The sequence below is a fragment of the Zootoca vivipara genome, chromosome 11 (genome assembly GCF_965207765.1).
Source record: "Zootoca vivipara chromosome 11, rZooViv2.hap1.1, whole genome shotgun sequence".
NCBI lineage: Eukaryota > Metazoa > Chordata > Lepidosauria > Squamata > Lacertidae > Zootoca > Zootoca vivipara.
Window position 1 is genome coordinate 56,083,309 of NC_142594.1, and position 25,752 is coordinate 56,109,060.

At 45.9% G+C, this 25,752-nt stretch overlaps 2 protein-coding genes across 7 annotated transcripts; both read left to right on the plus strand.

Annotated features, from left to right (window-relative positions):
• The first annotated feature begins 352 nt into the window (after window positions 1-352).
• Window positions 353-24,242, plus strand: LOC118092174 (tRNA (cytosine(38)-C(5))-methyltransferase). 5 transcript variants are annotated; one of them, XM_088653554.1, is made up of 11 exons: window positions 353-412; window positions 10,984-11,093; window positions 12,520-12,596; window positions 13,233-13,304; window positions 14,210-14,275; window positions 14,778-14,847; window positions 16,858-16,941; window positions 17,991-18,346; window positions 19,608-19,665; window positions 20,871-21,000; window positions 22,658-24,242. In XM_088653554.1, the coding sequence occupies exons 3-11, from the start codon at window positions 12,559-12,561 to the stop codon at window positions 22,756-22,758; spliced, it is 975 nt and encodes a 324-aa protein (XP_088509680.1). In that variant the 5' UTR covers window positions 353-412; window positions 10,984-11,093; window positions 12,520-12,558; the 3' UTR covers window positions 22,759-24,242. The 5 variants fall into 5 exon arrangements, with proteins under 5 accessions (XP_088509680.1, XP_034985863.2, XP_088509677.1 ...); XM_035129972.3 differs by lacking the exon at window positions 353-412 and adding an exon at window positions 769-884; XM_088653552.1 differs by lacking the exon at window positions 353-412 and adding an exon at window positions 9,080-9,217.
• Window positions 361-9,995, plus strand: ZNF653 (zinc finger protein 653). 2 transcript variants are annotated; one of them, XM_088653550.1, is made up of 2 exons: window positions 361-412; window positions 7,188-9,995. In XM_088653550.1, the coding sequence occupies exon 2, from the start codon at window positions 7,236-7,238 to the stop codon at window positions 9,069-9,071; it is 1,836 nt and encodes a 611-aa protein (XP_088509676.1). In that variant the 5' UTR covers window positions 361-412; window positions 7,188-7,235; the 3' UTR covers window positions 9,072-9,995. The 2 variants fall into 2 exon arrangements, with proteins under 2 accessions (XP_088509676.1, XP_088509675.1); XM_088653549.1 differs by lacking the exon at window positions 361-412 and adding an exon at window positions 762-884.
• Window positions 24,243-25,752: the final 1,510 nt, after the last annotated feature.

The window sequence follows — 25,752 nt, forward strand, 5'->3', positions numbered from 1 at the left end:
AGAAATGTCCGAGTTAAATAAAATCCTGTTGCTACACGAACTTTCTATTTTATGTACAGTACTTGTATGTTTTCCCTGGTTATTTTAGTTGGGGGGGGGGGAGTTAGGACGTTTCCCTTTCTAAAGCGGCCCTTTTGCCCATTTAAGACTGCACCCTGCAGGGAGTGACAGAGGAATAACAAAATAAAAAAAAATCCCTCCAGTAGCACCTTAAAGACCAACTAAGTTTTTATTTTGGCATGAGCTTTCGTGTGCATGCACACTTCACCAGAGGAATAACAATTTACTTTATCCAGTTTCAGCGAGATTGCCTAGGGAACACCGTAGGGGGCGCTGCTGAGGATTTCCTTGATCCAATCAGCTCAGAGAAAAGGGGTCTTTTCCTTTCCCCGGGCAGCGCTTGGCTTTTGAGGTACGGTCCAACGGGGAGCGTTTATTTATATGCACCCCTTATGTGCATGTGGTTAGGGGTGCAATTCTCATGGCACCCTGAAGGGAAAAAATTGCACACTCCTGTGTACAAAAATAAAATGGCAATCTTTATTTTTTTTTTGCTGGTGCTAGAGGAAAATCGGGGTGGGCAGGCTGAGTCTTTTGGTGGAGTTACCCTACCTAGATGCATGGGAAAGTGAGGAGAGGGACGGAGAGACTACCTGGACTTGGCTGGCTGGGGGGAGAGAGAGAAATGGTTGCTGGGCAGGAAAGGGGGGAACCAAAGAGTTCCGGAACGAAAGGTGCTTGCTGCTTGCAGCTGCGGGGGAGAGATGAGCCAGCTGCACCAGCTGTGGTTGCACTTTCTTGCTGGGGGAAAAGGGAGAGAATGGAGCCGTTGCATGTGCTGGAGCTCTACAGTGGGATCGGAGGAATGCACCAAGCGCTGAAAGGTATCTTGGACCCTGCCCACTCCCTTTGGGCTAATGCATGGAGCTGCTGCAGCAATATCCCTGCCTCTCCAGAGCATCCTTTGAAAGGCTTTGCTTCCGGGCTGGGGAGGAGAGAGATGCTCAGCTGCATCCACAGGAATAGGGGGGGGGGGGAGAGAAACAAGACCTTCTCCTCCCCGAGTCAGGGCTTCTGGAAACAGTTTTAAGGGGCCTTCAGAGTGCTGCTGTTGTTTGGCTACCCCTCTCTCTCTCTCTGCAGTTTCTAGGTTCAGTTGCAAACTCCTGAGTTTGCTGTGTTGCTGGGAACACTTGTTTTATCCCCACTGGAAGGCTCCCCCCCCCCCTTGCTCTTGTGCATCCGAGATGCAGAAAATACGCTGGAGGGGGTCCTCACACGCCCTCCCTCCCTGCAAGAGTGGGGAATTTCTCCTCAATTTGTTTTCTGGACGTTGCTAAAAGAATCATAGAGTTGGAAGAGACCACAAGGGTCATCCAGTCCAACCCCCTGCCAAGCAGGAAACACCATCAAAGCATTCTTGACATATGCCTGTCAAGCCTCTGCTTAAAGACCTCCAAAGGAGGAGACTCCACCACACTCCTTGGTAGCAAATTCCACTGCCGAACAGCTCTTACTGTCAGGAGTTTTATATCGGCTTCTCATTTAAGCCTGGTCGCCATAAATGGCAAAGATTTGCAATGCAGGCGAGCGAGTGGGCTGGTGGAGAAAGGATGGAGCCGAATTGAGGCTCTTCTTCCTGGTCCCCAATAAGCTAGGGTTTTGTTGTAGGTTAAGTAGATTTTGTGCACCCGAGATCAATCTGGAAATTTATCTCAGGCACTTACTAGAGGCTCAGAAATCATGCAGCAGAGATGAAAAGGGAGGGGGGGGTAATTGCAATTCTTCAGTCATTCTTCAAGCACAGGAAACTTTCTACTGGGGGTTGGACAGCGAGTCCACTGAGGCATGCAAGGCTGGTTTTCATATGCTACAGCTGCTCTCAAATCTCTAGCGTATTTATAGCACTTTTGTGTCTGTATTCTGTTGGGCTTAAGGGTCTAGATGTGTGAGTCGTGCTCTTGGAACACCTTTTGAAATCCAAACTACACATTAAACAATCCGAGCACTGATTTGACCATGAATGTATTGCGTCATGAAAAAAAAAACCTCTAACAGAACAATACCAAATGTACAGAGGCCAAAATCGGACAGGTGCCCGAGTGTTAGAAGGAAGACCTGCGCCCTTTCCACCCGGCCTAGGGGGTGGGACCCACACTTACCCCGAACAGCTACAAGGCTTCAGAGAGGCAGCAGCAATAAAAAATGCTTTAAAATGTTTTAAAATAGTTTTTAATCTGTGGCGTTTCAAATGTTTGGGGTTTTTTTTTTGCTATGTTGGGGTGGGATAAATGTTTAGTTGGGCTGAGGATTAGTTTAATTTTAGCATATTGGAGTTTTTTTTTTGTTTTTTTCTACGTTTCTACTGTTTTATTGTATAGTTTGCATTCTGTTCTTAAGGGGAGAGGGTTAGGGCTGCCTGAGAGTGCCACATAACCCCATATATCCTAGAAGATGAGTTGAAACAATGGCTACACCTAGAGAGAGACACAGTTGAAAATACCCCCGCCACGTCATGCCCATTCCTCCCAAGGAAAAAACCCACGACACTAAACAGGTTCACACAAACCATGCTTAAAACATGGAAGAAAGAAGTAGGTAAACTGCCCCCAACCCCATCCCCACTAATTCCCCTGGCACACCACCCACTCTTCCACCACGCAGCACAAAACCTCCAGATAAACATTACCTGGCAAGCCAAAGGCTTATACCGCCTAGCAGACTTCTACAAAAATAACAAACCCATATCAACAGAAGACAAACTGTTGTTGTTGTTTAGTTGTTTAGTCATGTCTGACTCTTCGTGGACCACAGCACGCCAGGCACTCCTGTCTTCCACTACCTCACACAGTTTGGTCAAACTCATGTTCGTAGCTTCGAGAACACTGTCCCACCATCTCGTCCTCTGTCGTCCCCTTCTCCTAGTGCCCTCAATCTTTCCCAACATCAGGGTCTTTTCCAAGGATTCTTCTCTTCTCATGAGGTGGCCAAAGTATTGGAGCCTCAGCTTCAGGATCTGTCCTTCCAGTGAGCACTCAGGGCTGATTTCCTTCAGAATGGGTAGGTTTGATCTTCTTGCCGTCCATGGGACTCTAAAGAGTCTCCTCCAGCACCACAATTCAAAAGCATCAATTATTCGGCGATAAGCCTTCTTTGTGGTCCAGCTCTCACTTCCATACATCACTACTGGGAAAACCATAGCTTTAACTATACAGACCTTTGTCGGCAAGGTGATGTCTCTGCATTTTAAGATGCTGTCTGGGTTTGTCATTGATTTTCTCCCAAGAAGCAGGCATCTTTTAATTTCCTGACTGCCGTCACCATCTGCAGTGATCTTGGAACCCAATAAAGTGACACCTCTCACTGCCTAGGGGACAAACTAGGGGACACCCAAAGCCCTAGCTAACACACCACCAATTACACACCCTCTTGAATGATCCAGTGGCATAAATAACCCTGCTCAGTATAAGAGACTCCTGGGAAGCTGGAGGGGCATTGCCACGCTGTGAGTCTTGAAGACCCCTCTCTGCAAGGCCTTTTCCCACCTAGCCTAGGGGACGGGGACTAGACTCAGCCTGCTCTGCTTCAGACACCTGGAAGGCACATTGCCCTGCTGTGAGGGCTGAAGAGCCAGGACTCCCTGGGACAAGCTCGGGGGTTGGGGCAAATGTCAAAAATGCTTTTGTTTTAAATAGTGGGGCTACCTTTGAAGGTGACCTGGAAACTACAATAGAATGTGGCAGCTAGACTGGTGGCTGGGAGCTGCCGCCAAGACCATATATAACACTGGTCCTGAAAGACCTACATTGGCTTCCAGTATGTTTCCGAGCACAATTCAAAGTGTTGGTGCTGACCTTTCAAGCCCTAAACGGCCTCGCTCCAGTAGACCTGAAGGAGCGTCTCCACCCCCATCATTCTGCCCGGACACTGAGGTCCAGCTCCGAGGGCCTTCTGGTGGTTCCCTCCCTGCGAGAAGTGAGGTTACAGGGAACCAGGCAGAGGGCCTTTTGGGTGGTGGCACCCGCCCTGTGGAACACCCTCCCATCAGATGTCAAGGAAATAAACAACTATCTGACTTTTAGAAGACATCTGAAGGCAGCCCTGTTTAGGGAAGTTTTTAACGTTTGATGTTTTATTGTGCTTTTCATGTTCTGTTGAAAGCCCCCCCCCCCAGAGTGGCTGGGGAAACCCAGCCCGATGGGCGGGGTAGAAATAATAAATTATTAATATGTGGCATTTAAAACTGTTTTTTGTTTTGTTTTTGCTCTGTTGGGGGTGGGGTAAATGTTTAGTTGGGGCTGGGGATTGGTTTAATTTTAGTATAATTGTAAGGTAAAGGGATCCCTGACCACTAGGTCCAGTCGTGACCGACTCTGGGGTTGCGCGCTCATCTCGCATTATTGGCCAAGGGAGCCGGCGTATAGCTTCCAGGTTATGTGGCCAGCATGACAAAGCCGCTTCTGGCAAACCAGAGCAGCACATGGAAACACCGTTTACCTTCCCGCTATAGCAGTTCCTATTTATCTACTTGCATTTTGATGTGCTTTCGAACTGCTAGGTTGGCAGGAGCTGGGACCGAGCAACAGGAGCTCATCCCGTCACAGGGATTCGAACCGCCGACCTTCTGATCAGCAAGCCCTAGGCTCAGTGGTTTAGCCCACAGCGCCACCTGGGTCCCTCAGTATAATTGTAAATTATTATTATTTGTTAGTTTCTGCTGTTTCATTGGTTTGTTGTATGGTTTGTGTTCTGTTCTTAAGGGGAGAGGGTCAGGGCCTCCTAGGAGTGGGCCCCAGCCAACAGAATGGCTGGGGCAAGTTCCATTGGGGGGGGGAATCACTGAGATGCCTGATCTCAGTGATTACGGTCAGGAGGAGGAGTTATGCTAGGACCAGACCACGTCATTGAGGCAGGTTTAGTCATTGTTTGAAGACTATCCCTGCCTCCGGGTCTGATCTTGACCGGAAGGATACCGGAATCAACAAGGGAGACCCACACGACCTGAAGGTGCTGCTGTGCAATGCCAGGTCAATGATTCACAAGACGGCTGTCATCCACGAATTGATCGTGGATGGAGGACTTGACCTGGCATGTGTGACAGAGAAACACATGGAAAGACTCTGCCACTTTCTGGCAAGTGTTTTAGAGTGTGTGGCCAAAAATGACAGCAAGCATGGAAACAAAATTAAAAAAAAAACTCCTTCCACCAGAAGTCACCAGTTTCAGTGTATCTGAAGAAGTGTGCATGCACACGAAAGCTCATACCAATGACAAACTTAGTTGGTCTCTAAGGTGCTACTGGAGGGAATTTTTTAATTTTGTTTCGACTACGTCAGACCAACACGGCTACCTACCTGTAACTAGCAAGTATGGAATACGTTATCTCTCCAAACTCCTGGGTAGCATATTTTAGTACCATCTTTGTGTTAGGACTAACTTATCAATCACCATATAAGACAGGGATCAGCAACCTTTTTCAGCTGTGGGCCCGTCCACCGTCCCTCAGATCATGTGGTGGGCTGGACTATATTTTGGAGGGGGGGGGAATGAACAAATTCCTATGTCCCACAAATAACCCAGAGGTGCATTTTAAATAAAAGGACACATTCTACTCATGTAAAAACACGCTGATTCCCGGACCATCCGTGGGCCGGATTGAGAAGGTGATTGGGCCGCATCTCGCCCCCGGGCCTTAGGTTGCCTACCCCTGATCTAAGACCAACACAAAAATTTCCCAATGTGGCCCCGAGTCTCCTCCTAAGAAAGCTGACATCTCATCGTTCTGCCCGGACACTGAGGTCCAGTACCGAGGGCCTTCTGGCGGTTCCCTCGTTGCAAGAAGCCAAGTTGCAGGGAACCAGGCAGAGGGCCTTTTCGGTGGTGGCGCCCATCCTGTGGAACGCCCTCCCATCAGATGTCAAAGAGAAAAACAACTACCATACCAGACTTTTAGAAGACATCTGAAGGCAGCCCTGTTTAGGGATGCTTTTAATGTTTAATAGATTATTTTATTTCATTTTTTTGTTGTAAGCCGCCCAGAGTGGCTGGGGAAACCCAGCCAGATGGGCAGGGTATAAATAATAAATTATTATTATTATTATTATCATCATCATCATCATCATCATCATCTCTAAATTAAAACCAGGCAGAGCTCATGGGTGTGACAACGTACTCCCCGAATTGCCGAAAGCAAACATTAGCTTGGTGGGTTCCTAAACTTGCATATTTATTCACATGTACTGACCACATATGACATATACCTTAGGACTGGGGTATAATCCCAATTCACAAAAAAAGTTAAATACCAGACCCCCAGCAAACTATAGACCAATCAGTCTCCCGAGTGTAAGCAGCAAACTAAATGCCTCCTACCTGCAGGAGAAACTATTAGACTGAACCAGGCACCCCCAAACTGCGACCCTCCAGATGTTTTGGCCTACAACTCCCATGATCCCTAGCTAACAGGACCAGTGGTCGGGGAAGATGGGAATTGTAGTCCAAAACATCTGGAGGGCCGAAGTTTGGGGATGCCTGGACTGGACAGAGCAAGAAAACATCCTCAAAGATGAGCAAGCCAGTTTCAGAGTGGGGTGATCCACAGTTGTTCGAGAACTAATCCTTCAATTTATTGCTGAAAACTATGCGTCAACAGCTAAAGAATGCCTGCATGCTGCATTTATTGACTTTAAATCGGCCTTCAATTCAATTCCCAGAAGCAGGTTATAGGGAAAATTTGAGGCTACTAACATCGATAAGAGTCTGCTCACCTCTTAGGCAGAGTCTCTATAAAAACACACATTTGAAAGTCAGATTCAGTCATGCTGGTCGTTTAACAGGATTAATACCCACCTGTAATAGAGTAAGACAGGGGTGTGTCCTGACCGCCACTTTGTTCAATTTTTATTTCCATTCCCTTTTCAGTTCTTTTCCTTTATTTCTTTCTCCACCCCCTTTTTGCACTTCTGTTGTCTAGATTTTAAAGTCTTGGTTTAAAAAAAGGGGAGAAGATATGTTTTCTATTTTTCCTCTATGAACCTTAATAAAATGTATATTTTTTTAAAAAAATGAAATTTGAACCTGTGAAGGTTTAGAAAAGAAGTGGATTGTTTTCTAGCAAGTTAACTTTTATTTCTCACCCATCCAAAGAATTTGCAACCACCTGCTCAAGTTTCCCATTTTCTCTACAGAAGTGCATCTGCACTAGGACAACGGGGCTCCTTAGCTACCGGGCAGGGATGAGCGACTCTGAGCACGGCCCAGCCACGGGCGAGGAGGACGGCGGGGAACCCGAGGAGGAAGAGGAGGAGGAGGAGGAAGCCGCTGCCGGAGATGGAGAACCGGCGCAGGGTAGCCGGAAAGCCCGCGGTGGCCGGAAGGCCCGGGGTAGGCCGCGGCTCACAGAGTCTGACCGAGCCCAGCGCCGCCTCGAGTCCCGGAAGAAATACGACATGCGCCGGGTCTACCTGGGCGAGTCCCACGGCCCCTGGTCGAACCTGAGGCAGCGGAGCGGCTGGAGCGACGCCAAGCTGGCCGCGTACTTGCTGGGACTGGAACGGGAGCAGCGGGCCGGACGCCGCGGGAAGCTTTGGGAGCAGATGCCTTACGAGCCGCAAAGGAAGAAGAGAAGGCGGCGGAATGTGAACTGCCTGAAGAACATTGTCATCTGGTACGAAGACCACAAAAACCGCTGTCCCTACGAGCCCCACCTCTCGGAGCTGGACCCCACCTTTGAGATGTACACAACGGCCGTGTGGCAGTGTGAAGCAGGCCACCGCTATTTCCAGGACCTGCACTCGCCTCTGAAGCCGCTCAGCGACTCTGAGAATGAGGGCGACAATGCCGGAAGCTCCGGGAACTCCGACGAGAGCTCCAGCTCGGAGGCAGAAGAGCAGGGAGAGAGTCGGGGGCGGCAGCCGTCAGAAAATAAGGAGGGCGAGAGTGCCAGCGGGCTTATCACTCGGGACGGCATCCACATTCCATTTGAGCACCATATCGAGAACCTGGCGGCGGAGCAGGGGGCTGGCGTGTGCCACAATCCGCCCCTCGGTGGCCCACAGACCATGGAAACGGTGGTATGCGTACCAGTGCCTGTGCAGATGAGTTCGGGTCACGGGACTCTCTTTGACAATGTGACACCCGAGACGCTTAGCGAAGTGGTGGCTAGCTGCCCCGTCCAGGGTGTGGCGCAGGGCTCACAGGTGATCATCATTGCCGGGCCCGGCTATGATGCCCTCACAGCCGAGGGAATCCAGCTGAACGTCACCGGCACAGGCGGAGAGGAGCTGCCCTGCGCCATGATTGAGGGCATGGCGGCTTATGCTCAGGCGGAGCCCGAGAGCGGACAGCCCAGTGGCATGGAAAGTATGGAATACATCGAAACCAAAAGAGAAAGCGAGGAGCTTTTTGAGCTCAAAAAGGAAGAGGCCCAGCAGCCCCCGGCGGAAATAAGGACACCCTGTGACGACCCAGAGCCAGCCCATGAGAGTGGGGGGCTGGAAGCAGAGGAGGAGACGGAGGGCAACAACATGTCTTCCATCATCTATGAGATCCCAAAGGAACCTGAAAAGAGGAGGAGGAGCAAAAGGGGCCGTGTGATGGACGCCGACGGCATGCTGGAGATGTTCCATTGCCCCTATGAAGGGTGCACCCAGGTCTACGTAGCGCTTAGTAGTTTCCAGAACCACGTTAACCTCGTCCACCGGAAGGGGAAGACGAAGGTGTGTCCCCACCCAGGTTGCGGCAAGAAGTTCTACCTGTCCAACCACCTCCGGAGGCACATGATCATCCACACCGGAGTCCGCGAGTTCACCTGCGAGACCTGCGGGAAATCCTTCAAGCGCAAGAACCACCTGGAAGTCCACCGCCGGACGCACACGGGGGAGACGCCTCTGCAGTGCGAGATCTGCGGTTACCAGTGCCGCCAGCGAGCCTCTCTCAACTGGCATATGAAGAAGCACACCTCGGAGGCCCAGTACAACTTCACTTGCGAGCACTGCGGAAAGCGCTTTGAGAAACTGGACAGTGTCAAGTTCCACAAGCTAAAGAGCCACCCGGATCACAAGGCGGCCTGATCCGGACTATGGACCCTCTTTATTTATTGCCTCATGACAGGTTCCTAGCCAATGAAGGGCGCTTCTTTGCACATTCGCAGCTGGAGATGTGATGTTCTGCTGCCCCTTCTTCCTCAGTGTGGTGTGCACCCGCTTTTTAAGAGCAGGTGGTGACAAACTTCACGTTTTAGTTCTGTTGTGCAGGTGTTCTCAGGTATCGGGGTGGAGCGGTGGGGAATTGTTCAAAACAGCATCAGATCTGGAGTTTGTGGTGCCACAAGCTCTCCAAGGGAGGGGGAATGATGCTGTGCTAATAGACAAGAAGAATCTTAGCCAGGCACCCCCAAACTTCGGCCCTCCAGATGTTTGGGACTACAATTCCCATCTTCCCCAACCACTGGTCCTGTTAGCTAGGGATCGTGGGAGTTGTAGGCCAAAACATCTGGAGGGCCGCAGTTTGGGGGTGACTGATCTTAGCCAATTCAACTACCAGTACTTTGGTTGCTGCTAAACAGCACCTTTGCTTGTCTGGCAATTTGATGCTTAGGTCTCAGGTAGGAGGGTCTATTCGCCTACCATTACTTCCAGAGAGGCTGACTTCAGTGGGAAAACTATATCGGATTCACATGACTGGTTTGTATCTATTGACTACAATACAAGATGACTCTTTGGCTGGGGGGGGGGAGTGCAAATACAGCCTTGGAGTGACCTCTGTACAAAAGTAGGAAATGTTACAAAGCTAGAAGAATGGGATAACTCAAGATAAAGAACAGTACGAGAAAAAATTATAATAGCTGGGAGCCTCGATGGGGGGGACAGGAAGTTACCACTGAAATTATGACGTAATGAAATTAATGTATCTTTTGAAAGCTCTATATCTCTTTGATTTTGCGTCTATGATTTGTACTTGCCATAAAAACTCAATAAAGCATTAAAAAAAGATGATTTTTTTAAATAATACAAGATACAATACAAGATGACTCTTTGCAACTACATGGCTATCTGGAGCAGAACCCTTAACCATGTGAACAACTGGAGGTGTCCCAAAATACAGGGACACAGCACACACCTGGGTTGAAGGGGAGACTTTATTGATCTTTTTCAGCTGATTGATTAAACTGAAATAACCTTCCACAGAAACATGTTTGGATTCAAGAGAAGTAGGGCTGGTGCTGGGAATTAAGAACTCCAGCAGTTGCTGTTTGTGGTGTCCTGGGGCTCCTTTGCTTTTAGAGCAGGCATCCCCAAACTTCGGCCCTCCAGATGTTTTGGACTACAATTCCCATCATCCCTGACCACTGGTCCTGTTAGCTAGGGCAGTGTTTCTCAACCTTTTTTGGGCCACGGCACACTTGTTCCGTGAAAAAAATCACGAGGCACACCACCATTAAAAAAGTTTAAAAAAATTAACTCTGTGCCGCCCTATATTATAATTATGACTGTAAGAAACACTTGCCAAATATTGCTTTACGGTGGGTCAGTGGTGAATATTGGCAGCCGCCAGGCACGTGACAATGCAAATCGCCCTTCTCGTCGCCGCACGTCGCGGCACACCAGCCAGCGTCTCGCGTCACACTAGTGTGCCGCGGAACAGCGGTTGAGAAACGCTGAGCTAGGGATCATGGGAGTTGTAGGCCAAAACATCTGGAGGGCCGCAGTTTGGGGATGCCTGTTTTAGAGCTTACTGGAATAGCATGGAAATAAAGCTTGCTTGAACTTTTCAATAGCTGCAGAATTAAAAAGCCACGACTTTACTATTTCCCAGTGTGGCCGCTACACTAGAACAGTTGGCTAGCAGTTTTAAGTAACAGGAATAAGCACAACTGAGTTTATGGAGGGCATGATTATTAACTAAATGATTAAAAAAGCAAGCAAGCACCCGTGGTGTTCTTCTTAAACCGACTCTCCTGATTGTTCCCTGCTTGAATTCTAGCAAGCAGAATTCCTGCCAAAATTGTGGCCGCCGTTGATGTGAACACAGTGGCCAATGAGGTTTACATTCACAACTTCCCCGCCACCCCGCTGTGGCCTAAGACAATCGAGGTGAGTAGTCGGGACCGATGCCAAAATCTCTTGCCAATTTGGAGTTCTGATCTCAGTCCAGGACTTGAATGGACAGGTCAGGATTAGTAAGAAAGCGAACTGGGTTTCCCACCAAAGCCACAGTGACCCGTGTTGCTGGCAACTTTGAGGCTGGATTACAGCAATGCACTCTTATGTGGGGGCTGCCCTTGAACCCAGTTCAGACATTGCAGCTGGGGCATTATGTTGCAGATAGGGTGCCATCAGGTTTGATGAGGCCGTAAGCTCCTGAAGGTAATGGGGCCCTTTCTATGTCCAGCTGTCCTTTGTCAACAACAAATTGTTGCTGTTTTTTTGTGTTGAATTTATGTTATATGCTAATTTATGGACCTAATAGGCATCTAAAGCCATTTGCACATGCAGAATGTAGGCACCCTATATATTATCATTCTTTTCTTCTTCTTCTTTGGCGATCCCTCATAGCCGAGTAAGATTGTCTTCCATAAACACTGTTTAAACAATGAGTCCGTAAGTGACTGTGGAGGCCAATTCTGGATCCCCACGTCCTTCAACGAAATTGTTTACACATTACTTGGGGAGACAGGCAAACTAACATCAGTACTGTATACTGGAAGAAGCAAAGATCCCCCTATATATAGAAATGAGGAAACAAGTGACATTTTAGGGAGCAGGCTAGCAGGCGGGGGCCCGTGACTTACATCACAGAAGCCTACACAACACAAAACACGGTTGCTGTATGTAGGTTTTATCTTATATTTTGGAAATGTACATCCAGTATTTTCCCCTTTAATTTTTTGGGGGCCCCCCAAGAGAGTGGGGCCCTAAGCTATAGCTTGTTTAGCTTATATATAAATCCAGCACTGGACGGAACTGTGTTGACTGCTGGTTCAATCCCCATATGGGAAAGCTGCATATTCCTGCATTTCAGGGGGTTGGACTAGATGATCCTCAGGGTCCCTTCCAAGTCTACAATTCTATTGATTCCATGTCTGCCAAGCACCTTTATTTGAGCATTGACAACTCTCTTTAAAATGCAGTGTTTTCTTCTTCTAGCCATTTAAATTTTGACCATGTTTTGAAAGGGTTTTTTTTTTAGTAAGCTTCCACTGCTAATCTCGTTGGAATAATTTTGGAGCAATTCCTGCTGTTCTCTTAACGCGATTAACTAATAAAATCCTGGGCTATGCACAGTGCTACTGGCCCTTTGACATGACTTAACCGCAACTGCAAATCTGCAAAGAACATCGTCTGTGTATTAGACAATGGCTATCCTTATGACAAAACACCTGAATTTAGCAGCGTTCCTTTTATAAGCTAAAACGGCAACATGCAAAATGGAATGTGATGCATCCTATTTTAACACGGAAGGAAAGCATTAAGGCATCTTATTCATAATGTAAAATGCCTAACTGGTTTATTTATTTAGGGAATATCACTGAAGGACTTCGACAGGTTGTCTTTCGATATGATCTTGATGAGCCCTCCTTGTCAACCCTTTACAAGGTGCGTGTTTCAGATTCCCCGTTTCTGTTTAAAAAGAGAGGAAAACATGCACTGATGTAGATTTTACAAGATTAAATGTCTCCAGAAGGGATATTGGATAGCTTGGCTTTTTTTCTATTTAAGTTTTGGGTTGTTGTTTTTTAAATGAAGTACAATATTAAATGTCATTAATTTTCGTACTAAAGGGGGGGGGACAAAAAACCTGTTAGATGAGAGGGAATAAAAGCAGAAGTGTGAACAGCTGAGCTACTGGCTGTCAGATTTGTGTTTTGTCACCTGTTAGGCTGGGGGTATAGAGATCTCCTGTACGTACACTGCACCAGGCCAAATGATAAAACCTGTAGATATATATGGTGGCATACAAATTTAATAAAACAAGTGTTATGTTCAAGTTCAAGTATTATTAATTATTATTATTATTAAGTTTTACTTGCAGTCGACCCACGGAGAGTAATCTCTCTAAATTAGGCATGTCTTAATTCCAATGGGTCTACCCTGAGTAGGGCTTCCACCCCAAACTGTTACTTGTGTGAAATGAAAGATGAGCAGATTCTCCAGTCAGAACTCAAGCTGTATGCAAGAAAGTTAAGTCACATTTGCCAATAGCTTTGATTCTGTTCTCTTCCTTATCTGCAGAATTGGCCGACAGGGTGATGTTTCGGACCCCAGGACCCGGAGCTTTCTCTATATTCTTGATATTCTTCCAAGGTAATCAACTCAAAGTGACTTTCCTTAAAGCCATTTCCTTTCTCTAGATTTTCTGGGTGCCCAAACTAAGGCCCGGGGGCCGGATGCGGCCCAATCGCCTTCTAAATCCGGCCCACGGACGGTTCGGGAATCAGCATGTTTTTACATGAGTAGAATGTGTTCTTTTATTTTAAATGCATCTCTGGGTTATTTGTGGGGCCTGCCTGGTGTTTTTACATGAGTAGAATGTGTCCTTTTATTTAAAATGCATCTCTGGGTTATTTGTGGGGCATAGGAATTCATTCATATTTTTTTTCGGCCCCCCACAAGGTCTGAGGGCCAGTGGACCGGCCCCCTGCTGAATAAGTTTGCTGACCCCTGTATCTGGGGTAACAAGCAACAGTGTCCCAAGCCAAGCCAAACCTATTGCACTACTGGCCTAACAATTGACAGATTAATAATAGGCAAAACAAATGGGTTCTATTCTAAGACTAACTAACAACTACAACTAATCCAGAATGCGGCGGCTAGACTGGTGACTGGGAGCGGCCGCCGAGACCACATAACACCGGTCCTGAAAGACCTACATTGGCTCCCAGTACGTTTCCGAGCAAAATTCAAAGTGTTGGTGCTGACCTTGAAAGCCCTAAATGGCCTCGGTCCAGTATACCTGAAGGAGCGTCTCTACCCCCATCGTTCTGCCCAGACATTGAGGTCCAGCGTTGAGGGTCTTCTGCCGGTTCCCTCGCTACGAGAAGCCAAGTTACAGGGAACCAGGCAGAGGTTTATCCTCTCCTGCATCCCTGATCATTCCCACAGCCACACTGTTCAGATCTCAAATGCAGAAGGCATCTTAACTTAATGGAAATTTTGATCCAAACCTTCTCGCTTTATTAACTATCCTTTATAAATGAATTGTTTTGCAGACTTGCCAAGCTACCCAAATATTTACTTTTAGAAAACGTCAAAGGCTTTGAAACATCTTCTGCCAGGTATGGTGAAATATACTCAGTCGCAAAGTGATTTCATGCTCTTTATTGCAGCTCATAAAACAGTGAATGAAATTCCCCCCAGACCTCAGGCTTTATACATATTATTTACACAATGAGTCCCGTCTGAAGCCTGATTGGGCTGCTCCTACAGGCCAATCAGGTTGTTGCATTCTAGGATCCTACCTGCCTATTGTTCTAGGATCCAAGCTCAGTACATAACATATGGTGGAATTACTTATTTTCTTATTTGCTGGAGGGGTGGGAGTGAATCACAGAAATGATGCAAGAAGGTATCTTCAGGCTGGAAAATGTTTTCTGTGGGGGAGATTTGACATAGAAAATAATATCTGCATTGGAAGGAAGCTTTTGGTGGTCATCTAAGTCCAGGTGACTCAGCGTAAGAGTTTGCTAGCAGAAAATATACATAGCAAACCTCAGGCATTTAATTTGTCATAATCCAATTCATAGTTTTTTAATATGTATATATGTATTGTATTGCCAGAGATGAACTCATACGAACACTAGAGAAGTGTGGATTTACGTATCAAGAATTTCTCTTGTCGCCAACTTGTGTGAGTAATTTAATAACCAAAAACTAATCGAACTCTGAAAGTTCCCTTTAGATCTACTCTTTTTATGCATGAAAAAGATGATTGGTTAGTCAGTCTTTTATGTAGTGTTACTGTGGGGTCAGAAATGATTATTGATCCTGTTTTTATATAAAATAACTAGCTATCTTCACTTCTGTATAAAATTGTGCTTGCTGTCTCTGTTTCCCTGTTGGAGAATCTATCAAGTGTTATGCTAAAGAAAGCCAGGTTGCAGTCCATCTATCCGGCCTTTTGAAATTGAATTTCTCCCTTTGTTTATTTGTTAGGGACTAATTAATTACCTCTTACCAGCTCCTGTTTGGAATGCAGTTAAGGAGTCTTTTTATTGCTCAAGGCCTGTAGATAGCCGAGAGGCACCTAAGAGTGAAAGATTTACAATCCAAGATAACAAGAATTAGCAGATGCTGAAATTACGGGAGCCTAGGGCTTGCTGATCAGAAGGTCGGTGGTTCGAATCCCTGCGACGGGGTGAGCTCCTGTTGCTCGGTCCCAGCTCCTGCCAACCTAGCAGTTCGAAAGCATGTCAAAGTGCAAGTAGATAAATAGGAACCGCTATAGCGGGAAAGTAAACTGCGTTTCCGTGTGCTGCTCTGGTTCGCCAGAAGCAGCTTTGTCATGCTGGCCACATGACCGGGAAGCTGTACGCCGGCTCCCTTGGCCAATAATGTGAGATGAGTGCGCAACCCCAGAGTCTGTCACGACTGGACCTAATGGTCAGGGGTCCCTTTACCTTTACCTAGATACCTCATGAATATTAAAAGACACACCCCTTGTCTTTAAATTACTGTACTAATTTAAATGTACATGGGATGTATGTGACTGGTGGGGGGCACATGTCAAGGAGCAGAAGACCATGAACTGGGCGTTGTCAGCTGCAAGTTCTTAACCAATAGAAATAGGGGTGGGACAAAGGGGTAGACAGGGGGGAAATGCAGTTTTAAAAGCCTGATGCAGGAGTCCTCATGGCCGGCCAAGCTTCTTCTCTATCCTTATTCCATTGAATAAAACAATGTTTTGGATCTCCTGTCTACAGGCTCTTGTTGGCATCAGCAATGCCTGGGACAATTTAAGGTTTGATTAGCAGACCCCAACATTACTACCTGGATCAAGGCTCCTCCAACTAGGGTTTCATTATGATGGTGGTGGTGGTATTATTAGTACCCTGCCCATTTGACTGGGAAAACCCAGCCGCTCTGGGTGGCTTCCAACATATGAAAAACAAAAACAAAACATTACCCATTGAAAAGCTTCCTTATATAGGGCTGCCTTCCCTCTGCCTGGTTCCCTGTAGCTCAGGGGTCCCCAAACTAAGGCCTGGGGGCCAGATGCAGCCCAATCGCTTTCTAAATCCGGCCCGCGGACGGTCCGGGAATCAGCATGTTTTTACATGAGTAGAATGTGTCCTTTTATTTAAAATGCATCTCTGGGTTATTTGTGGGGCCTGCCTGGTGTTTTTACATGAGTGGAAGGTGTCCTTTTATTTAAAATGCATCTCTGGGTTATTTGTGGGGCCTGCCTGGTGTTTTTACATGGGTAGAATGTGTCCTTTTATTTAAAATGCATCTCTGGGTTATTTGTGGGGCCTGCCTGGTGTTTTTACATGAGTAGAATGTGTCCTTTTATTTAAAATGCATCTCTGGGTTATTTGTGGGGCCTGCCTGGTGTTTTTACATGAGTAGAATGTGTCCTTTTATCTAAAATGCATCTCTGGGTTATTTGTGGGGTATAGGAATTCGTTCATTCCCCCCCCCCAAAAAAAATAGTCCGGCCCCCTACAAGGTCTGAGGTCAAAAGTTTGCTGACCCCTGCTGTAGCTTCACTTCTTGCAGTGAGGGAACCGCCAGAAGACTCCCCCCTCAGTGTTTAGGAGAGTGTTATTGTTTAGTTATAATAAAACCCGGCAGTTTGATAACTTGGCTGTTCAGCATGCTGTGGGCCTCGGTTACTTATTGCAGTCTTTTCCCTTGCAAGCTTGGCATCCCAAATTCAAGACTAAGGTACTTCCTGATTGCAAGGCTTCAGTCGGAGCCTTTTCCTTTTCAAGACCCTGGTAAGGTGAGTCTATGTTTTCTCCGTCCTTCACGATACCGCAGCTTAGTTCAGCGCAGTAGGCAAAGATAGGGAGGCAAAGCCTGCTGTCATCTCCTCTCCGGGAGCCAGTGTGGGAATGTGCAGGGAGGCAGGAGATGATATATTGTTTAATGATATCCTTCCTAACTCGCGTTTGCAAGTTCTGTGTCTTAGCAGAGTTTAAACATTCCCCTTTAAATGCACAGTGGCTTGCTTCTTGCAGGTTTGTCTGAACCTCTCTCTTTGTAAGATTCCTGGAAGGTCTGGAAGGTGATAACACGAGAACAGGGCCTTTTCTGCAGTGGCTCCCAGTTGTGGGATGCTCTCCCCAGGGAAGTTCGCCTGGTGCCTTCATTATACACCTTTCAGTGCCAGGCGAAAATGTTCCTTTTTAACCAGTCCTTTGGCTGACCTGAACAACATCCCATTCCCTTTAAAAATCGCTTGGAATTGGAAAACGGAGATCTTACCGACAAAGAAAGATTGGCGGGTTAAGTTGATGGAGTACGGCTGAGATGGATAAGTTGAAAGAGCAGATAAGAGATCAAACGAAACAAAAATTCAAAACTGATTGGAATATATTTAAACAGTATCTGAAAGACCATTATGGATAATTAAATTTCTTGACTGGTTTAGAATAACTCCTGTAAGGAAAAATATTAAAATATAGAGGAAAAGTAGGTTACCAAATATATAGATATGTTATGAAGGGCATTAAAAATAAAATAAAATAGAGGACCCAAGTGAGAAGGGGGAGGGAAGTCAAGTGCAAATGGAGGACAAATGAATTTTTGATTTCTTTATTATGTTTTAGAATCACATGCTTAGTGACAGGTCAAGTTGAGATGTTACAAAGTGATTTCATGAATGCTTGTCCAAAGAAACTAAGAATGATGAATTGCAAAAATAAAAATAAAATCGCATAATTTGGAGTAGCTCAGCAATGACAGTCGGGGAACTAGTGGGTTTCTCTTAAACCCAGAAGAGATAAAAACTTCCTTAATTTTTCTTGCACCTTTTTGTTTAATGTTCAGATATTGACAGATTTCCCAAGCCAGGAGCCAGCGGATTCAAAGACGTCCAGAGTTCCTGCAGCCTTGGCCGAGCACAGCTCCCCAGAGGCTACGAAAGAACCAGGCTCTGGTTATGACAAAGATGGCGGACAACGCCCACAGGACTTTGTTTTCAAGCTTGAAACAGCGGAGCAACTGGAAAGGAAACAGCAAGCGGACAGTGACCCCTCTGTGCAAATGCTAAAAGCGTACCTCCAAGATGACGACGGAGAAGGAATGAGTCAGTACTTCCTGCCAGCAAAATCCTTACGGCGTTACGCTTTCCTTCTAGACATCGTCACCCCCTCTTGCAGAAGATCTACATGCTTCACAAAAGGGTAAGTGTCGCTTGAAAGTACGAGTTGGTGTAGTTTCCCAAACTTGGGTCTCCAGCTGTTAACTCAAACTTGGGTCTCCAACTATAACTCCCATCATCCCCAGCTAGCAGGAACATCGAGAAACAAAGTTACAGGGAACCAGGCAGAGGGCCTTCTCGGTGGTGGCGCCCGCCCTGTGGAATGCCCTCCCATCAGATATCAAGGAAATAAACAACTACAGTGGTGCATCGCTTAACAAATGCCCTGCTTAACGAAATTTCCGCTTAACGAAAGGATTTTTCGAACGGAGGTTGTCTCGCTAGACGAATTCGTTTTATGAAAAATTCGTCTAGCGAATCGCGGTTTCCCATAGGAATGCATTGAAATTCAATTAATGTGTTCCTATGGGCAAAAAAAAAAATCCCCCCCCCAAAATCAATGCATTCCTATGGGATTCGATAGACGAATTTTTCGTTAGAAGACCCATGGAACAAATTAAATTCGTCTAGTGAGGCACCACTGTATCTGACTTTCAGAAGGCATCTGAAGGCAGCCCTGTTTAGGGAAGCTTTTAACATTTGATGAATCATTGCATTTTAATATTCTGCTGGGAGCTGCCCAGAGTGGCTGGGGAAACCCGGCCAAATGGGTGGGGCATAAATTAATTAATTAATATTATTATATAGAGCAGGCTAGGCTGTGAGAACACCCAGCCCAAAAGAGGACTCGCAAAGGACAATGTTGAATGGCTTTCAAATAAATTTAGCTACCCCAAGAGCAAAACCATTCTATTGTTTTTTTTTAGCAAAATCATTTGTTAATCCACTTTGTATGGCTTATTCATTAAACTGCCACCACTTCTCAGCTCGTTAGGTATCATGAATGTCAACAAAATTATGACTTTCTCTAGTCGAATACGAGAAGGCTTCCAAACACCACCTTCCTCAGCAAGGTTGGTAGCTCCATCAAATTGCTTTTAGACTTTGTAGAACGGAAGTCTGAAAGGGAGAAACCGGCAAAAAGACTGCAGGAAATTCCTGGCTCTGGAGTGTAGGTAGAGCAAACTGGGAATAAAATCCTATTTGGCTTGTGTGCATTGTATGGTCTATTTTTAAAATTCATACTGGCTAATTTTATACACACACAGAGAGATTGGCTGCATTCAATAATTATGTTTCATTCCGATTCTTTCACAAGCACTGTCTTCTTAACCTCTGCACTCCATCAATTCTGGAAATCTCAGCAGAATCTTAATATCTTGCTCAACTGATTTTTTTTAAAGGTATGGTCACTATATAGAAGGAACTGGCTCCGTGTTGCAGACAGCAGAGGAGATTCAGGTACAGTGGTCTCATTTATACGTTCCTTGATTAATTTTGAGGTGTATTTAGGTGTGTTTTCGCGGCTTTACTCCAGATGTATAAGCAGCAAAACACTTTGCAGAAATAAACCTGGAATCAGTTCAGTTCAGTTTTATTACAGCAAAAGCCAGCAAACAAAAAAATCAGCAATAACATCACCAGAAGCAGAACAGTTACACAAAAGGAATTTGCAATGTAATGCTAAACCTGGAATCCCAGGTTTATATTTGACTTCACTTAGCAATGTTGTTGTTTTTTTAAATGTTTTATTACTGTTTTTTGTTAACTTTGTGTTATATATGTATTCTGTAGTTTACCTCCTTTGTAATGTTTTATTTTGAAATCTTTTAAGATAATACTTTAGTTCCCTGTTAATTATGTTGCTTTGACTGTATACTTTATATTTGTCCTTTTTTCAGAAATGTTTGATTCTGGAATGTTCTATTGATGTTTTAATATGCTGTAAACTGCTTTGAGATTTTTCTATTATAATTTCTATAATAATAATAATAATAATATAATAATAATAATAATAATAATAATAATAATAATAATAATAATAATAATAGCAGCTTGCCCCTTACATTCCTGGATTCTCGTGGGTGCCTGAAGGAAAACCTGCTTCTTGGACCACCTCTTCCTTCCCATTTTGCAACCCCAAATTCAATAAGCCTGTGGCAATTAAAGTTTCAACTAAGCTCTCCTAAAGTCTCCTTCCTTTAGGGAGCGTTGTGGCAAATGTGCTATGCAATCAATCACTAAAGAAGAAATGCATATGAATTCTACAAGCTATTGTTCAGGGGCGCGGGTGGCGCTGTGGGTTAAACCACAGAGCCCAGGGCTTGCTGATCGGCGGTTCGAATCCCCGCAACGGGGTGAGCTCCCGTTGCTCAGTCCCTGCTCCTGCCAACCTAGCAGTTCGAAAGCGCGTCAAAGTGCAAGTAGATAAATAGGTACCGCTTTGGCGGGAAGGTAAACGGCATTTCCGTGTGCTGCTCTGGTTCGCCAGAAGCGGCTTAGTCCTGCTGGCCACATGACCTGGAAGCTGTACGCCAGCTCCCTCAGCCAGTAAAGTGAGATGAGCACCGCAACCCCAGAGTCGTCCACGACTGGACCTAGTGGTCAGGGGTCCCTTTACCTTTGCTGTTCATCCCAGAGCTGTTAACTTGTGTGTTTTATCACAGCTGGAATCGGTGTTCAAACCCTTTGAGGGTTTGTCCGAGGATGAGAAGCTTACGAAGCTGTCGACGCTTAAACTGCGATACTTTACTCCACGAGAAATAGCAAATCTACAGGGATTTCCTCCTGAATTTGGTACGTGTCTGGTTAAACTACTACTGCAAATATGCTAATACCGGTAGTAATAATAGCAGCCCATCTATAAAATAATCCAACTTATGGAGAAAAGTGAATTTGGTGGAATTTGATGTAATGATTGGTGTAACGATTATTTATCTTTACAAACTGGACCCATCTTTGGATTATTTGGGGTGGAATTCAAAGTACCAAAGGCCCCATCAGTGCCAACATTTCTGCCTATCCCGGTGGAATGCTTCCCCTTTCCTCCTAAACTGTCCTGTCCTTGATCCCCCAGAGTCAATCTTGGCTGCGTGTGGGGTGGGAGAACCCTGCTGTGCTGGCTCCCACTAGTCAGAGGCATCGCAAGGTGGGGGCAGGCCGCCCTAGGTGACACCTCCGAGGGGGGGGGGTGACAAAGTGTTGCGCGGCACTCAGTGTCCGTGAGAGACATTGTGGCTTTGGCGCACAAAGGTTTCCCGCTACCGAAACAATCCGCCCGTTGGCTCTTCCTCAGCTGTAGGGCGGTATATGATCTCCCCCCAAAAAGCTCAACAACTGTGGCTCCGCAAAAAAAATTGAAATAAAGTCCAACCATTTTTGCAGGCAAAAAAACGAGAATTCAATTGGGCGGGGTGTGACAATAAATTTTCTGCACTGGGTACCACCTGATCTTGCTACGCCATTGCCACTAGTATAACTATATAGAGTAGTTGAATCTTGCCCTCAGCCTGTTGTTCATCCTTCAGGAATTTGGATACTTTAGTTTTTACTAGCAATGCCATGAGGGAAGGACTCTGGAGCAGTTATCCAGAGCCCCAACTCAGCAATATGAGTAAGACAGAAACCTAAACGGAGCAGGGCTGGCTATCACACGTTGAAGTTAAGTGAAATAATACACATTACCATCCAAATTGGTGGAGGTGGAGAGTAAGATTACCAAGTTCCGAATCTGTAATGGGACAAACCGCATTTGGGCTTTGACATTCATGGTATTCCAGATTTATAGAATTGGCTCCAGCAGAGCAATCAGTTTTGGGATTTATTTCTTTTTGTAAAGTGCTTTAGGAGTTTTGTTCACAATCCAGCCCGTATATACATTTCGTCAAATAAGATAAAAGTCTCCCAAACAAGGGGGCAATAGACGTCGGCTGCTGTTTCCAAATTGGATCAAACGGGGAGGAAAATGACTCCAAATTCGGCAAACTTCTCTTTTGCCAAGCAGGACAAAAGCAAGAGAAGCTGTTCCCTAAAAATGGGAACATTTGGGGGAGAGCCACTTTTCAGCATAGCAAATGCTACTGCTAGACAGTTAAAGTCAAGAAGCATTGTGAGCCTAATTGTAGCACATGCCAGATTTCCATCTTTCATTAATCAGGTCCTGTCGAGATTATGTGCACCAGATATTAAGACACCAGGAATTCCAAAACGTAGAGATGGTCACAGCAGTATAAGGTCCATTCCAAGTAAAATAACTGATGCAGTGCATTTTATACATGTTGAATCGGGGAAAAGTTCGACCGATGTACCTCCGAGTACAAATGTATAGAACTTCACTGCTAGAAATATGAAGTCATTGCACTCGGAACTGAGAAAATTCCTATGATGGAGGGAATAAAGAGTGAAATTGCATTTGCTTTCTTTTTTAATTATCTGTTGTTATTGCTTGCCATAGGTTTTCCTGACAAAGTGACCACAAAGCAGCGTTACCGCCTGCTGGGAAACAGCCTCAATGTACAGGTGGTTGCTAAATTAATCTCGATTCTGGTCGGGTAACGTTGGAATGCAACAGGATCGAGGGGAACGGACCAGCAGCCCTTCTGCTCTATCAAAAGATGGATTGCTTCTTTGGAAATTTCTCCCCGTGGGTAGCTGCTGGTGTTTTAACATCATGATAAGCTCAGGGCTTTACAATCTCCAAATGGAGAAATATTTAGCCCTCAATTTGCATGACCTCCGAAATCGGATCTTCGACCAGGGTGCCAATCATAGAATAGAATCATAGAGTTGGAAGAGACCACGAGGGCCATCCAGTCCAACTCCCTGCCAAGCAGGAAATCAAGACAGAGCATCCATTATTGCTGCCCGCTATTCTATTTGCCGACAAAGGTCCGTATAGTTAAAGTTATGGTTTTCCCAGTAGTGATGTATGGAAGTGAGAGCTGGACCATAAAGAAGGCTGATCGCCGAAGAATGGATGCTTTTGAATTATGGTGCTGGAGGAGACTCTTGAGAGTCCCATGGACTGCAAGAAGATCAAACCTATCCATTCTTAAGGAAATCAGCCCTGAGTGCTCACTGGAAGGGCAGAAGACTCCCTGGAAAAGACCCTGATGCTGGGAAAGATTGAGGGCACAAGGAGAAGGGGACGACAGAGGACAAGATGGTTGGACAGTTTCTCGAGAGTTTGACCAGACTGTGGGAGGCAGTGGAAGACAGGAGTGCCTGGCGTGTTCTGGTCCATGGGGTCACAAAGAGTCTGACACGACTAAACAACAACATTCTATTTGGTACCCGCAAATTAAGGTCAGCCATTCAAGGCCCCATTACCTGGAGACCCTGACTTTGAATCAAGGTTCCAACAGATGCCCCTCAGCATCCTTAGTGGGGAGAAACCTGGAATTCCTCCTATGGAACACAAATGCATCTGTGGAGGCAATCAGGTCAAAGATATCATGATTTACCTGCTGATTTGCCCCTTTTATACCACACCTGGATAAAATTTTTTATTGTCTATTAACTCTTTCTCAGGCCAATCCACACACACACACCCGGAAGTGACAAGGATCTAACCATAGCTCTCAAGTTCTCCCTTTTTTTTTAAGGAAAATTCCCTAATGCTGAATAGGCTTCCTCGTGAGAAAAGGGAAAACTTGACAGCTATGGATCTAAGCCAGGCATCCCCAAACTTCGGCCCTCCAGATGTTTTGGCCTACAACTCCCATGATCCCTAGCTTACAGGACCAGTGGTCGGGGAAGATGGGAATTGTAGTCCAAAACATCTGGAGGGCCGAAGTTTGGGGATGCCTGATTTAAGCAATGCTTTGGTTGATGGAACCATTGGGCTGAGCTGGCTCGTCTGTTCCTGCTATGTTAATGTATTATAATTTTAAAACTTTATGCTGTAACCATTTTCTGCTGTAATTCCCAAATGTTTGTCTTTATGTTTGTGTTTTGTATTCTGAATATTGAAGGCAAACATCAAAGCCTTGAGCCGGTGATTAGCTTTATGGAATAAAACAGTGTTCTGCAATCAGAAATCACAGTGCGGCAAGATAAAATGTGCTCAGTCTTGGGCTATGCATGAATCTACTGTACCTTAAACAACCCCCCCAAAAAAGTCGAGGTGGTTTTGATGGAATGAAGGTAACAGGGCTTTGCACATACCCCGAACCAATGCAGGAGCCCAATCTAGGACTTGCCTCGGTCCAGTATACCTGAAGGAGCGTCTCCACCCACATCGTTCTGCCCGGACACTGAGGTCCAGTGCCGAGGGCCTTCTAGCAGTTCCCTCGCTACAAGAAGCCAAGTTACAGGGAACCAGGCAGAGGGCCTTCTCGGTAGTGGCACCCACCCTGTGGAATGCCCTCCCACTAGAGGTCAAAGAGAACAATTACCAGACCTTTAGAAGGCATCTCAAGGCAGCCCTGTTTAGGGAAGCTTTTAATGTTTGATGGATTTCTGTATTTTAATATTTTGTTGGAAGCCGCCCAGAGTGGCTGGGGGAACCCGGTCAGATGGGCGGGGTATACATATATTATTATTATTATTGCTGTGTTTATCTGTCCTTGCCACCCAACTGCCCCCCCTGAAAACAAGGGTTACTGAAGGGAGGGGCAAAGCGCACCCACCGTATTTTTCGCTCCATAGGACGCACCTGACAATAGGACGTACCTCGTTTTTAGAAGAGGGAAACAAGAAAAAAATATTTTGCTTTCTTGAATTGTCCTAGGCATAGCAGCCAACTCCTAGAGGCCTAGGTGCCTTTGCCCCCCATTAAATATTTGAGGAAGCTTCTTTTGCAAAGGGGGAAAGCTCCATTTTTTAAGGATCAGCTCAAAGTTGTGCAGCTTTTTTTTACAAATGGGGAAAACCCTGTTTGGGGGGGGGGTCCAGCTCACAGTTGTGCATCTTTTTTTGCAATGGGGGGGAGCTCCATTTTTAAAGGATCAGCTCAAAGTTGTTGAGTTTCCTTGCAAAGGGAAAAATTCCTGTTTTTATGGGGTTCAACTCACAGTTCTGCAGCTTCTCTAGGAAAGGAAAGGGACCCATTTCTACAGTTTCCAGACAGATAATCTAATCAGCCAGTCACATGTCACTGGGGAAACAAACAGCCTCCCTCTGCAGACAACAATTGAGGCCTGGGCAGGGCCGGGAAGGGAGCTAGCTCCCTTATCTCCCTCCCCAATCTCTTGCAATCAGCTGCTGAGTGGGTCCTTTCAACACTCTCTTCCCCTCTTGTTAGCCTTTAGCTCTTTCTTTTTAAAAAAAAGCACGATCTGCCTTTCGCCCCTGGGCAATTCGGCTCCAGGGACCCGGCATTTGCTTCATAAGACGCAAAGACATCTCCTCTTACATTTTAATATGTATATGAGGTAGTGGAAGTTGATTCCCCCCCTTATCACATTAGCTCAAACAGCTATAGACATACGTACAGTAGTTGGGAGTAAACTAGCTATGCTGGCCGAACCAAGGACAAAACCCCTTAGGACGCCCCTCTCCCTTTATTGTTGGCAAGTGGGCATGTAGGCAAGTTGCAGAACTTTATCT

Excerpts from the sequence above, each read along its gene's own strand:
- LOC118092174 (XM_035129972.3), top strand. The coding sequence starts at position 821 with ATGGAGCCGTTGCATGTGCTGGAGCTCTACAGTGGGATCGGAGGAATG. Across the intron at positions 885-10,983 it reads AATGCACCAAGCGCTGAAAG|CAAGCAGAATTCCTGCCAAA; the intron begins GTATCTTGGACC and ends CTTGAATTCTAG. Across the intron at positions 12,597-13,232 it reads CCTTGTCAACCCTTTACAAG|AATTGGCCGACAGGGTGATG; the intron begins GTGCGTGTTTCA and ends CCTTATCTGCAG.
- ZNF653 (XM_088653550.1), top strand. The coding sequence starts at position 7,236 with ATGAGCGACTCTGAGCACGGCCCAGCCACGGGCGAGGAGGACGGCGGG.